At 35.5% G+C, this 13646-nt stretch overlaps 1 protein-coding gene across 1 annotated transcript in view; it reads left to right on the top strand.

Moving 5' to 3' along the window:
* ACADM (acyl-CoA dehydrogenase medium chain) overlaps positions 1 to 10631 on the top strand; it is a 33088-nt gene extending 22457 nt beyond the window's left edge. The window contains exons 9-12 of the mRNA XM_019448855.2: positions 3444 to 3584; positions 4166 to 4261; positions 8102 to 8350; positions 9824 to 10631. Coding sequence (XP_019304400.1) covers positions 3444 to 3584; positions 4166 to 4261; positions 8102 to 8350; positions 9824 to 9895 — 558 coding nt within the window. The 3' untranslated portion in view covers positions 9896 to 10631. The remainder of the gene's footprint in view (positions 1 to 3443; positions 3585 to 4165; positions 4262 to 8101; positions 8351 to 9823) is intronic.
* Positions 10632 to 13646: the final 3015 nt, after the last annotated feature.

The raw sequence follows: 13646 nt of genomic DNA, 5'->3' as shown, positions 1-13646 counted from the left end.
AAATCAAAGTAAGAAAGAAATGAAGTCATTAAAGTAGTCCTAGTGAGAGGTAAGTAAATATGATTAAGATTTAACTCTGAGAACAGGAAGAGAAGACTCAATTTTACAATTGTAAAACTCTTCTTTGCAAAATGAATTTGTAAAAAAGAAAACCTATTAATGACCAAATAATGTCTATATTGAAGGCAAAGGAGAAATTATGGAGGTTTATTAAGAGTTCCTAAAGGTTACATGAATATATTTTCTTCATGGGGAATGGCACATATTACCCAGTGAGATATTAGACTAAGGGTGGCGTAACCTGAACTGGAAAGGCTAATCTGAATTGACCAACTTATGCAAACTTCTGAACCAGTCATGTGTATTCATATAATACACGTTTTATTAAAAGCCATCAGAATCTTTCTGTTGTACCCACGCCTCTTGAAAATGGAAACATTTGGGGAAAAAAAAAATGGAAACATGGTAGAATATACAAGAGAGGTAACTTTTCTTTTAGGTCGTAGAATATTAAAGGTGGAAGATGTACACGATATTTCAGTCTGTTTACTGAATACTGAAACGGAGATCCAAGTAAATTATTTACTTAGTGTAACACACTCAGAGGTGGAGTTGAGATCACTACTGAGGTGTCCTAGGAACTTGCCCAATGTGGTTGCTGACACTATTTTTCTCTATTTTAAGAGTAGATATTATAGACTGCACTTTATAAATAAAACTATAATGAGATTGTTGTATATAACAAAGTATAAGAATGGATGTGCTTCTTCCAAGCAAATTTTTTTTTTAATGTTTATTTATTTTTGAGAGAGAGAGAGAATGAGCAGGCAAGGGGCAGAAAGAGAAGGAGACACAGAATCTAAAGCAGGCTTTACGCTCTGAGCTATCAGCACAGCCTGACATACGGATCGAACTCATGAATGGCGAGATCATGACCTGAGCCAAAGTCGGACACTTAACCCACTGAGCCACCCAGGTGCTATTTATGTTTTATTCATGTTTCTTTTTTAGGGATGGTTGCTAGAAAACTTAGGGCCAGTTTTTTTTTTTAATGTTTATTTTTGAGACAGAGACAGAGCATGAACGGGGGAGGGTCAGAGAGAGAGGGAGACACAGAATCTGAAACAGGCTCCAGGCTCTGAGCTGTCAGAGCCCGACGCGGGGCTCAAACTCACGGACCATGAGATCATGACATGAGCCAAAGTCGGGCGCTTAACCAACTGAGCCACCCAGGCACCCCACCACTTAGGGCCAAATTTATGGCTATCTCTAGAAAGTGTGAAGGACCAAATAGCTTATACTTTTTTCAGTAGTAAACTCACTTTCCATTGTATTATGTTGTTTCTAGTCTCATTAATTTTTTCTCAGTTTTCTCACTTAAAAAAAAAATCTCTAATTCAATAAATACTTATTATTGAGTTAATACTTAGCACTATTATGGTGTTGGGGATACTGTATGGATCAAAACAGACAAAAATCCCTGCCCTTGGGGAGCTTACTTTCTAATGAGAGAGATAGATAATTATATTGTATAAACTTAAACTCCTTAAATCTTTTTTTTGAAATATATGGGCATTTTACAAATTTGTGAAATTTGATATTTAAAATTTTTTTTTGTTTTAGAAATTATCTGGCTTGAGATGAGTCCAGCAAGCATTTTGGTTTTAAATGCTCTAGTGTTTGGGGTGAGTCTGGGAAACAGGATAGAGTAAACTGTTTTCATAAACAGTGTTTTCTCATTATATTAAGTAAGGGTCCAAGGCACTAGAGTTTATTGACTTATAAAGACAAAAAAAAAAAAAGATGTTGGTTTCTTTCTTGGTAAAACTGTATATTATTGTTAATATTTCTTCAAGCCTAGAAGCGGATGATTAATATTAAAACAAGAAAGCAAAAGAGCTCATTTACAGCTATGTATTCCCATTTCCCCTGCTTCTATTACTGCTTATTAAAAATTAGATTAAAATGTTTTTTCCTTAAGGAGAAGAGTCACAATATCTGCAACTCCCTCTCAGCTATTCAGCAAATAATGCCAATAGTTACACACACAAAACACAGAAACAAAGCAAATGTGACAAAATGTTAATAATGGGTGAGATAAAGGGTACATAGGTATTTGTTATACTACTCCCATAGGCCTTCTGTTGGTTTGAAATTTTTTGAAGTAAAAAATTGAGGGAATATAGCTACTTGGGTAGTTTCTTATAAAGTTAAATATTCATTTACCACATACCCAGCACTCTTAGGTATTTATCCAAGAGAAATGAAAACAAAGGCCTATACACAAATGTTTGTAGCAACTTTATATAATTGCTAAAAACTGGAATAGAAGGGGAATGTCCATCTGGTGAACAGATAATGGATATGTGATCCATCCATATAGTGGAATACTACTCAGCAGTAAAAGAAATAAATTACTGAGCAGAAGCAATATGGATGGATCTCATAAGCACTCTGCTAAGTGAAAAGTCAGGCCTAGAAGGCACTTATTACTCATTATTATTCTACTTATATGATATTCTGGAAAAGGAAAACTTATATGGACAGAAATCAGATCACTGGTTGCTTCAGATTGGGTTAAAGTAAGGGTATTGACTAAAAAGGAGCACAAGGGAATTTTTGGGGGTGCTGAAATAGTCTGTCTTGACTGTGGTAGTGGTTCCACATAATGCATTTGTCAAAATTGTTAGAAATTTTAAAGAGGGTGAATTTTCCGGTATGTAAATTCTACTTCAGTAAACCTAATTTTAAGAACAAGTTGGTACATTACTTTGCTTGCTAGCTCTATTAAGCTGAAGTTAAACATCCCAAATCAGATTATGTTTGCTAAATGCTTTTGCTGACATTCATGGTAAAAAAGATAGCCTTCAAACATGATAAAACTTGTCTTTGTAAGGTAATATGTACATGTAGACCTTTAGAGTATTGTTGGTTTCAAAGTTTGGGGAACAACTGTTTTAGACTAGGGGTTGACAAACTTTTTATAAAGATCCATATTATAGAAGCGCCTGGGTGGCTCAGTCAGCTAAGCGTCCAATTTCGGCTCAGGTCATGATCTCACAGTTCATCTGTACTGACAGCTCAGAGCCTGGATCCTGCTTCAGATTCTGTGTCTCCCTCTGTCTCTGCCCCTCCCCATTCATGCTCTCTCTCTCTCAAAAAATAAAAGTAAAAAAAGATCCAGATTATAAATATTTTAGACTTTGAGAGCCACAAGGTCTGTGTCCTAGCTACTCAATTCTGCTGTATCAAGAAAGTAGCCATAGATTATATGTAAACAAATAGGTATTGACTCTTCCAATAAAGCTTTCTTTACAAAACAGGCGTAAACCATTGTTTGTCAACCCGTTTTAGATAATTGCAGAAAATCCTAAAACAGGTTAAAGCAAAAATTCATGCTAGCTCAAAAAGTGTTCCTTAACATACATTATTTTCCTCATTAGGAATTAAATATGGGTCAGCGATGTTCAGATACAAGAGGAATTGTCTTTGAAGATGTGAAAGTGCCTAAAGAAAATGTTTTAATTGGTGAGGGAGCTGGTTTTAAAATTGCAATGGGAGCTTTTGATAAAACCAGACCACCAGTAAGTAATATCAATGACCTGATAATCTTTATAGGATCTTTTTTTTTTTTTTTAGGATCTTCTTTTATTCATTACATTCAGTAGTTTTATTTATACATGGCATATCTGGTGTGTATTTCTTTTTAAATATCTACTTCTTTTATTAAGGATGGAGAGATACTGTCATTTTTCTTTATTTTTTAGAATTCTTCAACTGTCTTGCCACCTGTTATTTTAGCAAATACAAGATTATTGTAGTCACTGCTAGATTTACAGACAGGCAGTCCATACTTAATCATTCCTGCTAATAGGTGCTCATTTCCTTTTCCCTTACTCAGTAGGAATATTTCCCCTAAGAAGCTTTCCCTTGTTAAACAGAAGAAATGACTTGTCTCTAGGGTATGGTCTTGTGCCTCACTAATGCCTTTAATTTATACAATATAAATTTAAATGCTTGTTCTCCCCCATCCCTTCTTTTGTGGCCTGAATGTATAGTCATTTTCTCTTTGTATAATCCTTCACTTAGAATTTACGCAAATGGCCGTTGTACTGTGTTGTAAAGACAACGTGAATTTTTGCTTCGTAAAATATTAAACCAACAGGTAGCAGCTGGTGCTGTGGGACTAGCACAAAGGGCTTTGGATGAAGCTACCAAGTATGCCTTGGAGAGGAAAACTTTTGGAAAGCTGCTTGTAGAGGTAATTTTTATTTTTTAATTTTAATTTTTTTTTTTTAAATTTATTTCTGAGAGAGAGACAGAGTGTGAGTGGGGGAGGGGCCGAGAGAGAGGGAGACACAGAATCTGAAGCAGGCTCCAGGTTCCCAGCTGTCAGCACAGAGCCCACCGTGTGGCTCAAACCCACGAGATCGTGACCTGAGCTTAACCCAATGAGCCACCCAGGCACCTTTAGAGGTAATTTTCACACTCAGATAAAAATCTGAGTTCAAATCACACTGAAATTAAAATCCAGAGTCCTTACAATGGGCTTCTATCAACCACACTGGCCTTTTGCTTGTATTTAATTTTACTCTTCCCCCCCCCCCCCCCAAATCTACTTCCTCACTCATTTCACTAGAGAATCTACCCTAGTCACTCAATGAAAAATAGTATCTCCAACGTTCTATATACTAATCCCACTTGTTTGGGTTTTTTTTCATAGTTCTTAACACCACTCGACATTATATCATGTATGTGTTTGTTTATTATTTCTCCTAACTCACTTGAATGTGAGCTCCACACAGGCTATGGATTTGTTTTGGTAACCCTTATACTGCTAGTACTTAGGATATATTTCCACTATGAACTTCTATTTCATGCATTCAACAAATAGTAATTGAACACCTACTATATTAAAATACTAATAACTGGATGCTTTCTCTGTTCCAAGCACTATTCTAAGGGTTTTACATGTATTAACTCATCTAATCTTCACAGTACTGTGGAGTGGGGACTTTTAGTCCCATTTACCACATGTATAAACATTACATCCAACCTCATATATAATGGAAACAAGATTTGAACCCAAGTAGTCACTTAAAGAGTGTGTTCTTTTGCACACTACATGTGCTATTTCTGTGAAAGAAAAGAAGTTTGACATAGTCTCTGTGCTCAGAGACTTTGGAGATTGGAGATATGATACATATCTTAAAACAAGTATTAAGAAATAATACAGAGCAATATAAGATTAAATCTCTAAATGAAAGCTATGGACAGGGTTAGAGAAACCAAGAGGAGAGACTGTTGTGGGTGGGCCAGACACATTACAGGGATTCTGAGTTGTATTTAGAACGGTTTCTCAAAGCATAGGCTGAAAAGAAACTGAATGAGACTCATTGGGATTTTTTCATCAGAATCTCACAAGAGAAGAATGTGCTTCTTACGCCAGGTTGCCAAGGCTGTGGTGAAATAAGTGTTTCTATATATGGCCAGTGGAAATATAATTTGGTGTAACTTTTATGAACCATATTTTTGCAATATATATCAAAATTACCTAATTTTGGGCCCACAGTACAGTGGTTATCCTACAACTCTATTTCATAAGATAGGTATCTTTCAGATATACTCCATATGGACAGTATAACATACCTATAGCTTATTCATTTCAGCATTTTGTAGAAACAGCCAAATATAGAAACAACCAAGATGTTGATCATCCATACAGTGGAATACTTTGAAGCTATAAAAAAGGATAAAGAAGCTCTTTATGTATTAATATAGAAAGCATTCAGATTTATTGATAAGAAAAGCAAGGGGCGTCTGGGTGGCTCAGTCGAATAAGGTCTGACTTTGGCTCAGGTCATAATCTCACGGTTCATGAGTTCGAGTTCTGAGTTGGGCTCTGTGCTGACAGCTCAGAGCCTGGACCCTGCTTCAGATCCTGTGTCTCCCTCTCTGTCTGTCCCTCCCCCCACTCACACTCTGTCTCTATCTGTCTGTCTCTCTCTCACAAATAAACATTAAAAAAAATTTTTTTTAATAAAAAATAATTAAAAAATAAAAAATTTTAAAAAAGCAAAATGAAGAACCATCAACATAGCAGGCAAGTATATGTGTAAAAACGGGAGAGACTATGGATGTATATGCTTCTCTGTGTATATAATATCTCTGAGAAGATGAAAACAGTTCATCTGTTTACCTCTAGGAAGGGGAATTAAATGGGGTTGGGGAGGACAGGATGATAGAAGGAAGAAAGGTTAAAATTCAAACTGGTGGATGGATTACCTATTCAAAAAACAGTAAAAACTAAAAACAAAACAACTTGAAAGAATCATTGGCTTAGAAGAATGGGCACAATCAGGCAGGTAAGGGAGGATATTACTCTCCTTGTTCCACATATGAATTATTTACATTAATAATTGTCTCCTCTTAAGACTCAATTACCATGCTAATCTCAAGCAGCTTGTCACATTCTAAAGTAGTGTGTGTGTGTGTGTGTTTTAATACAGTAAATATAAGAAATTGAACAGCTTAGTTTTTTGTATGTTGTGACCTTTGGTTCATATTAGTCTGTACACAGTCTATAAGTTGTATGGTTTTTATAACCTCTTGGTCTTCAAAACCCATTTTGATGTTGCCTACTACAGAAAGCGTCTTCTTAATCATTTTAGTATTTTTGTTTCTGAATGCCTATAAGCCTTCTTTTAATGTGTATTATTTTAAAGCATATGTTCTATTCCATGTTCAGTGTGGAATAATTTATGTTATACAGTGTGTGTAAAATTGAGTAATAAAATTGCTCCATGATCCCATTGTCCAGAGATAATTACAGTGACCACCTTGCTGTATATTCTTTGTTTCTATGAATTTATTTTTCAAAAGCTTCAACCATACAGTATGTTTGAAATTTTTACCAATCAATACATGGTGATGTATTTCTATCCTATACCATTGTGGCCATACAACTCATAGGACACTTACTGTCTTATTGAAGGTACTTGTCTTAGGTCTCCTCTTTGATTATGAACCTCTACTAGAGGGAGAATAAGAAGCATCTTTTATTTGTCTTTGTCATGGCACTTACTTTCCTCTGTCAGCATCTGATACACTGCCACATTATTTTTCACTGTATCTATAATAATGTTCTTTGAAAAGTCCCAGCAGGGGCACGTGGCTGGCTCAATCGGTAGAGCATGTGACTCTTGATCTCAGGGTTGTGAGTTCAAGTCCCATGTTGGGTATAGAGTTTACTTAAAAATACATACATAGATACATTAAAAAAAAAAAAAAAGTCCCAGCAGATACCCAAAAGGATACATATAATTTTCGTGGTATTTTGCAAAAATGCATAACTTCATTCCAGCTCTGAGAAAACATCAAACAAACCCAAGTTGAGGGACATTCTACAAAAAAACAACCACTCAGTGTTCTTTAGCAGTGCCAAGGTCATGAAAGACAAGGAAAAATTAAAGAATCCTAACAGCTTGGGGAGACTAAGAAGAAATAACAGTTGAAATCTTGGATGGGATCCTTGAACAAAAAAAAAAAAAAAAAAAAAAAAAAAAAAGGACATTGGTGGAAAACTTGGCCAAATTTGAACAAAGTTTAGAGTTTAGTTGATAATACCCTAGTAATATTAATGGTTAATATCCTAGTTAATATCCTAGTAATATTAATGGTTGATCATTACATTATGGTTAGGTAATATGTTACCATTAGAGGAGGCAGAGTGTAATTTTTTAAGTCTAATATTAGTTTTAAAGTTAAAACAAAAAAAAAAGTTCCAGGAGAAGAATGTTTAAAAAGTTTTTTTAGTGGGGTGCCCGGGTGTCTCAGTAGGTGGAGCATCCAACTTCTGCTCAGGTCATGATCTCACCTTTCTGGAATGTAAGCCCTGCATGGGGCTTGCTGCTATCCATGAAAAGCCTGCTTCGGATCCTTTCCCCACTACCCGCCCTCCCCCCCCCCCACCCCCCCCCCCCCCCCCGCCTGCCCCTCACCCTCTTGAGTGCTCAAGCTCTCTCTCAGAAATATATTAACATTAAAAAAAAGATTTTTTAGTTAACAGATACCCTTAAACTTTTTTTCTGTTTAATTCTAGCACCAAGGAATATCATTTTTGCTGGCTGAAATGGCAATGAAAGTTGAACTAGCAAGATTGAGTTACCAGAGAGCAGCTTGGGAGGTTGATTCTGGTCGCCGAAATACTTACTATGCCTCTATAGCAAAGGCATTTGCTGGAGATGTTGCAAATCAGTTAGCTACTGATGCTGTGCAGATTTTTGGGGGCAATGGATTTAATACAGAATATCCTGTAGAAAAACTAATGAGGGATGCCAAGATCTATCAGGTAAGGTCAAAAATGATTTGTTGTTTTTAGGTAAAATAATATTCATAGATGACAGAGCAGATTTCTAATTTAGGATTTTGTGCCATTAATAAAATAAACTATCATACATGGCTGTAAGCTGAAGTTTTTAAAACTAATTAACACAGAAGAATGTTACTTTTAGGTATATGCCTTAAGAGAGAACAAAGTAACAAAGTGAATGGTACAGACAAGTACATTTATGTCTGGGTCAGGCATCTTTGATTCTTAACATCCTAGCTAATCGTAGTCTACTCTTTGCTCTCCCAGAAATATGCATATAATTAAAAAAAATTATTTTAGAGGTGTTTGGGTGGCTCACTCAGTTGATTGAATGTTCAATTCTTGATTTCAGCTCAGGTCAAGATCCCAGGGTCGTGGGATCAGAACCATGCTCAGCGTGAGCCTGCTTGAGATTCTTTCTCTCTCCCTCTGACCCTCTCCCTGGCTCGTGTGCTCTCTCTCTCTGTCTCTCTCAAATAAAAAAATAATAATAAATTATTTTATTTTGAATCTTGCTTGACAACTATTGAATTGATTAAAACCATATTTGGGAGGAAAACAACATGGAGAGACAGTGATGTAGTGGTTAGAAAAACTTAGAGATAGGGATAATTTGGTAAATAAAATATAAATGCACATGTTCTCCACATGTCGCTTAAGTAATTTTAACCCATCGTCCTCAGTATCCCTTCCCTTGCTTCCCTCTATCCACTACCAGTTATTTGGCAAATCCAGTCATTTGAAATCTGGAGGTAGAATCCTAGAATGTTAGAGTAAGAAGGAAATAGACATTGCAGCCTCTGAATTTAGACATGAAAAACTGAGGACCAGAATTTGTGCCTTATACAAAGTTACAGGTTTATCTTGTGAAACTGTCCCTCTCCTGAAGCCTATAATTATTACTGTTATCAGTCACTTATTAGAAGTTCATCTGAGAAGATGAACTGTAACAAATTTGCTAGGGTTTAAACTAGAAGTAAGGGCTGGCTACTAGGATTGTCTCAGTTAAAGCCAAATGTTCCCAGCATCTTTTTCTTTAGCAACTCTGTTCCTTAGGCAGCAAAAGAGAAAATCAGGTAGAAGAGTAAAAATGGAAAATGACTGAAGGGGACAACTGGCTAAAAACAATTCAGAAAAGTTGAATAAATATTTTTGCAACGTTTAACTTTTAGGTTTCCCAAACTTTTTGAAATGTTGATATCCTTTAATTTTTTTAACACTCCCAAAATTTTGGTAAATGACTTTTTATAATTTAACTAATCTTTATTTTAGAGAATTATGTATTTTCATGGGTTTCACAGAATCGGGTTTTGGAATCACTATAGACTACAGACCCTTTATATGGTTTCATTCAATTTGATGTTACAATGAAGCTTATACTACTGTTGAAAATATTGAGTAAATTATTCACGTATTGAAGATATTTCATGTACATCTATTTTTTTCTTGCAGATTTATGAAGGTACAGCACAGATTCAAAGACTTATTATAGCCCGCGAACACATTGGCAAGTATAAAAATTAAAGAGATTGCTATAAAACATGATTAATTGTTGAGTAATTAGAACATAATCTACTATTTAAGATAAAGGGCTTTATGATATTTCTGGTAAAATTTTAAAATAATTGCTCTTACACTGAACCCATACTACTGATTCTAATACTAGCTTTCCGCTTTTGTTTAAATGACTTGTTTTTTCTCAAACAGGTTTGGTTTCACTAAAATTATGTGTTATCCATATACCACTGTACTTGAATTACATTAACCTAGAAAAGTACATTTGTTTTGTTATTCTAACCACTTAAAGTAACAGAAATTTTTTGGATTTCAATATTTTTCCAGTTACATTTTTGAAAAGTAGGCTTATAAAAATATTCAGAATGTTCCAAAATTTACATTGAGAAAGAATTGTAGGATTTGGATGCCATCAAATAACTTACTGGTGACTTTGTAGACTTCATGGTATTCTACTGGAGGAGTTTATTTTGCTACAATTTGGAAAGTATTTGTTTTCAGTTTTGTATAGTAATAGTCAAAAATTTGATGTTCTTATTCTCTCATCATACAATGACCAGAAGTTATTGGAATCTTGTTTAATTCTGAGCCTACATGTCACTTGGCCTTATTTAAAAATAAATCAATAAAATTTGCCTTAAAATATTTTTATGATTCTTGATATCTGAGTAGCCTTTGGTCTGTTGTACATAATCTTATTTCATGTGTGTGCATTATGAAAAGAAATAAAATTGTTCAGTGCTTATTAGTGTCTCTGTATTCTTTCCTGGAAGTTTATTTACTTCATATAAAAGTGAATTTATGATTTATTTACTGTGATGAAAAAAAGTCATGCTTTGATTATGAACTGCATGAAGTTACCTACCCATTTTTCACTAAATTATATTATTAGATATTTCAAAAATTATAAAATCATGTAAGAACGAAAGTTTGTGAATTTAATATTTCTTTGTAATATTAAACATCAAATGCTGCTAAAATATGTTATATTAATTGGAGTTTCTAACACCACTTCTGATTTTCTGATTCTGCACCAATTGGGCATCCTATAAATCAATCCTATTCTTACACTAACTGTGAAGAGTTACTGTCAAGATTTCACAGGTTTAAGGGCTCAGTCCCATACTCACTTCAGACACCAGTCACACGTCCTGGGTCCCTAGGCTATCCACACTTCTTTGTAATTTGGATACAAATGTAATTTGGATACAAATGGATCCCATGATCCACCCTTAGATTCAATAATTTGCTAGAATGGCACACAGTACTCAGGAAAAACACTATTATAAAGGATACAACTGAGGAACAGTCAAGTATAAGAGACAGATGTATAGGGCGAGCTATAAGGGGAGACACAGAGCTTTCATACCTTCTCCCGTTGCACCACCCTCCTAGTACCTCAGTTCTCCAACCTATAAACTCATAGATCTCTTGTTCTAGAGTTTTTATGGAAAATCTTTAGCCCTTATCTCCTCCCCTTAGGTCAAGGGTGGGGCTGAAAGTTCCCACCTGTATTAGTGGCTAGGGCTGCCAGAACAAAATGTTGCAGGCTGGGTGGCTTACACAACAGAACTTTAGTTTCTTACAGTTCTGGAGGCTACAAGTCCAAGATCAAGGTGCCATCTGGGTTGGTTTCTGGTGAGATCTCTTCCTGGCTTGTCGAGTGCCACCTTCTCACTGTGTTCTCACACGGCCTCCTCTGTGCACATGCATGAGGAGAGAGAAGGCTCTGGTGTTTTTCTCTTCAAATAAGGACACAAGTCTTATTAGATTAGGGCCCTACCTTTATGACCTCATTTGACCTTAATCACTTGTCTCACAGCCCACATCCAAATACAATCACATGGGGAAAGGTTAGGGCTTCCAACTGTTGAATTTTGTGGGAACACAATTCAATCCGTAATACAATCATCTGATTGCTTAATCTTTCTGGTGATCAGCCCCATCCTAAATTCCCATCTAGGGGCCCCACCTGAAGTCACCTCATTAGCATAAACTCAGATACCATCTTTTGTGTTTGTCATGAATAACAACAGATACTCAGCAAATTCAAAGAGTTTTAGGAGTTCAGAGCCAGGGACTGAGGGCAGAAACCAAACACATTCTTCTGTTGCCACTTAATTATAAAAATAAAAATCTAATCTTTTACAAAAAATATTTAAAAGACTGCTTTTTTCATGCTCAGTTATGAAATTGTACTTCAATGACAGAGATTGGTAAGGAGATTTAGAGACTTCCTGAGTATTACAAAGAAATTACAAGTTAAATAGAATATATTCCAAATGCAGATTTGAATTTATAATACATAAGTCCAAAAACTTACCTACCAATTCTAAACATAAAGCTTCTAGACCTATAAATGTATTCCAAAGCCATATGATGATAATGTTAATGTACCCTTGATTATAAATATTAAGCCATTATATAACTATCAATTAAGACTTTTTAGTCACTAGTAACACAAATGAACTTAAACGACTTTAAGAAAAAAGTGAACAGGGGCACCTGGCTGGCTCAGTTGGTAGAGCATTTGATTCTTGATTTCAGGCTCCTGAGTTCAAGCCCCACATTGGGCATGAAACCTACTTTAAAAAATGAACAAATGTATTTTAAGTACATTGAAGTGCCTCATGGATCAAAAGGGCAGGAATGAAGTGAGTTTTAGAAAGGGTCTAGAAGCCAAATAACTTTAGAAATCCATGCAATAATATTTTTCTACCTTTCAACTCTACTTCTGTCACATTTCATTTTTTTCTCGTTCTGTAGCCTAGCTTTCTCTGTTTCTTCAATCCTAAAATAGAACAAGACCTAATATTTATATATGTTAGATTTCCTACCACTTATATAAGCTGACTGGCTAGGGCCATTACAGCCAGGAGGGTAGGAAGAATCATAGACCATAAACATGATTGTTAGTTGCCTATATCTCTGAATTGATGGTTTCTGGAAAAGGCATAGTTTTGTAGCAGAGCTGGTATATTTCTGGCAATTTTAATGAATAAGGAATGTGCCATAGTCATCAATTTGCATAAAGGGAGAGGAGATTATACCAAGCCTTCTCTGGGTTTAAAAAATGGCTACTTATATGGCTTTTAGAATGACATCCACTTATTTTAATGTATTACCCATGATCAAGTACTACAAAAGGTCTTTGGAGACGACATTAAATACTACATAAGTGTCCAGTTTTTGATTTTGGCTCAGGTCATGATCTCACAGTTGTGAGATCAAGCCCCACATCAGGCTCTGTGCTAAGTATGGAGCCTGCTTGGGATTCTCTCTATCCCTCTCTCTCTGCCTCTCCCCTGCTCATGCTATCTCAAAATAAATAAATAAACACTAAAAAAAAAAAAATCAAATCCTACAGGAAACACTTAAAAAATGTTAAAAATTTCATTTAACTCATTAATGAATGAGGGAATTAATGAGGTATTAAAACTGTCATAAGGGATGGGGCACCTGGGAGGCTCAGTGGGTTAAGCGTCCTACTCTTGATTTTGGCTCAAGTCATGATCTCACAGTTAGTGAGATCAAGCCCTGCATGGGGCTCTGTGCTAACAGCACTGGAGCCTGCTTGGGGTTCTCTCTTACCTTCTCTCTGCCCCTCCTTGTTTGCACTCTGTCTCTCTCCCTCTCTAAATAAATGAATAAGCATTAAAAAATTTTTTTAAACTGGCATAAGGGAGAATTTGAAAAACAAACATATAGGCAATTAGAAATGCTTAAAATTTGCTAATAGATATAAAACTGTTTAATATCT

The sequence above is a fragment of the Panthera pardus genome, unplaced genomic scaffold (assembly GCF_024362965.1).
Source record: "Panthera pardus isolate Hobbes unplaced genomic scaffold, ASM2436296v1 HiC_scaffold_11, whole genome shotgun sequence".
In the NCBI taxonomy this organism is placed as follows: Eukaryota; Metazoa; Chordata; class Mammalia; order Carnivora; family Felidae; genus Panthera; species Panthera pardus.
This window is presented reverse-complemented; position numbering and strand designations above follow the sequence as displayed.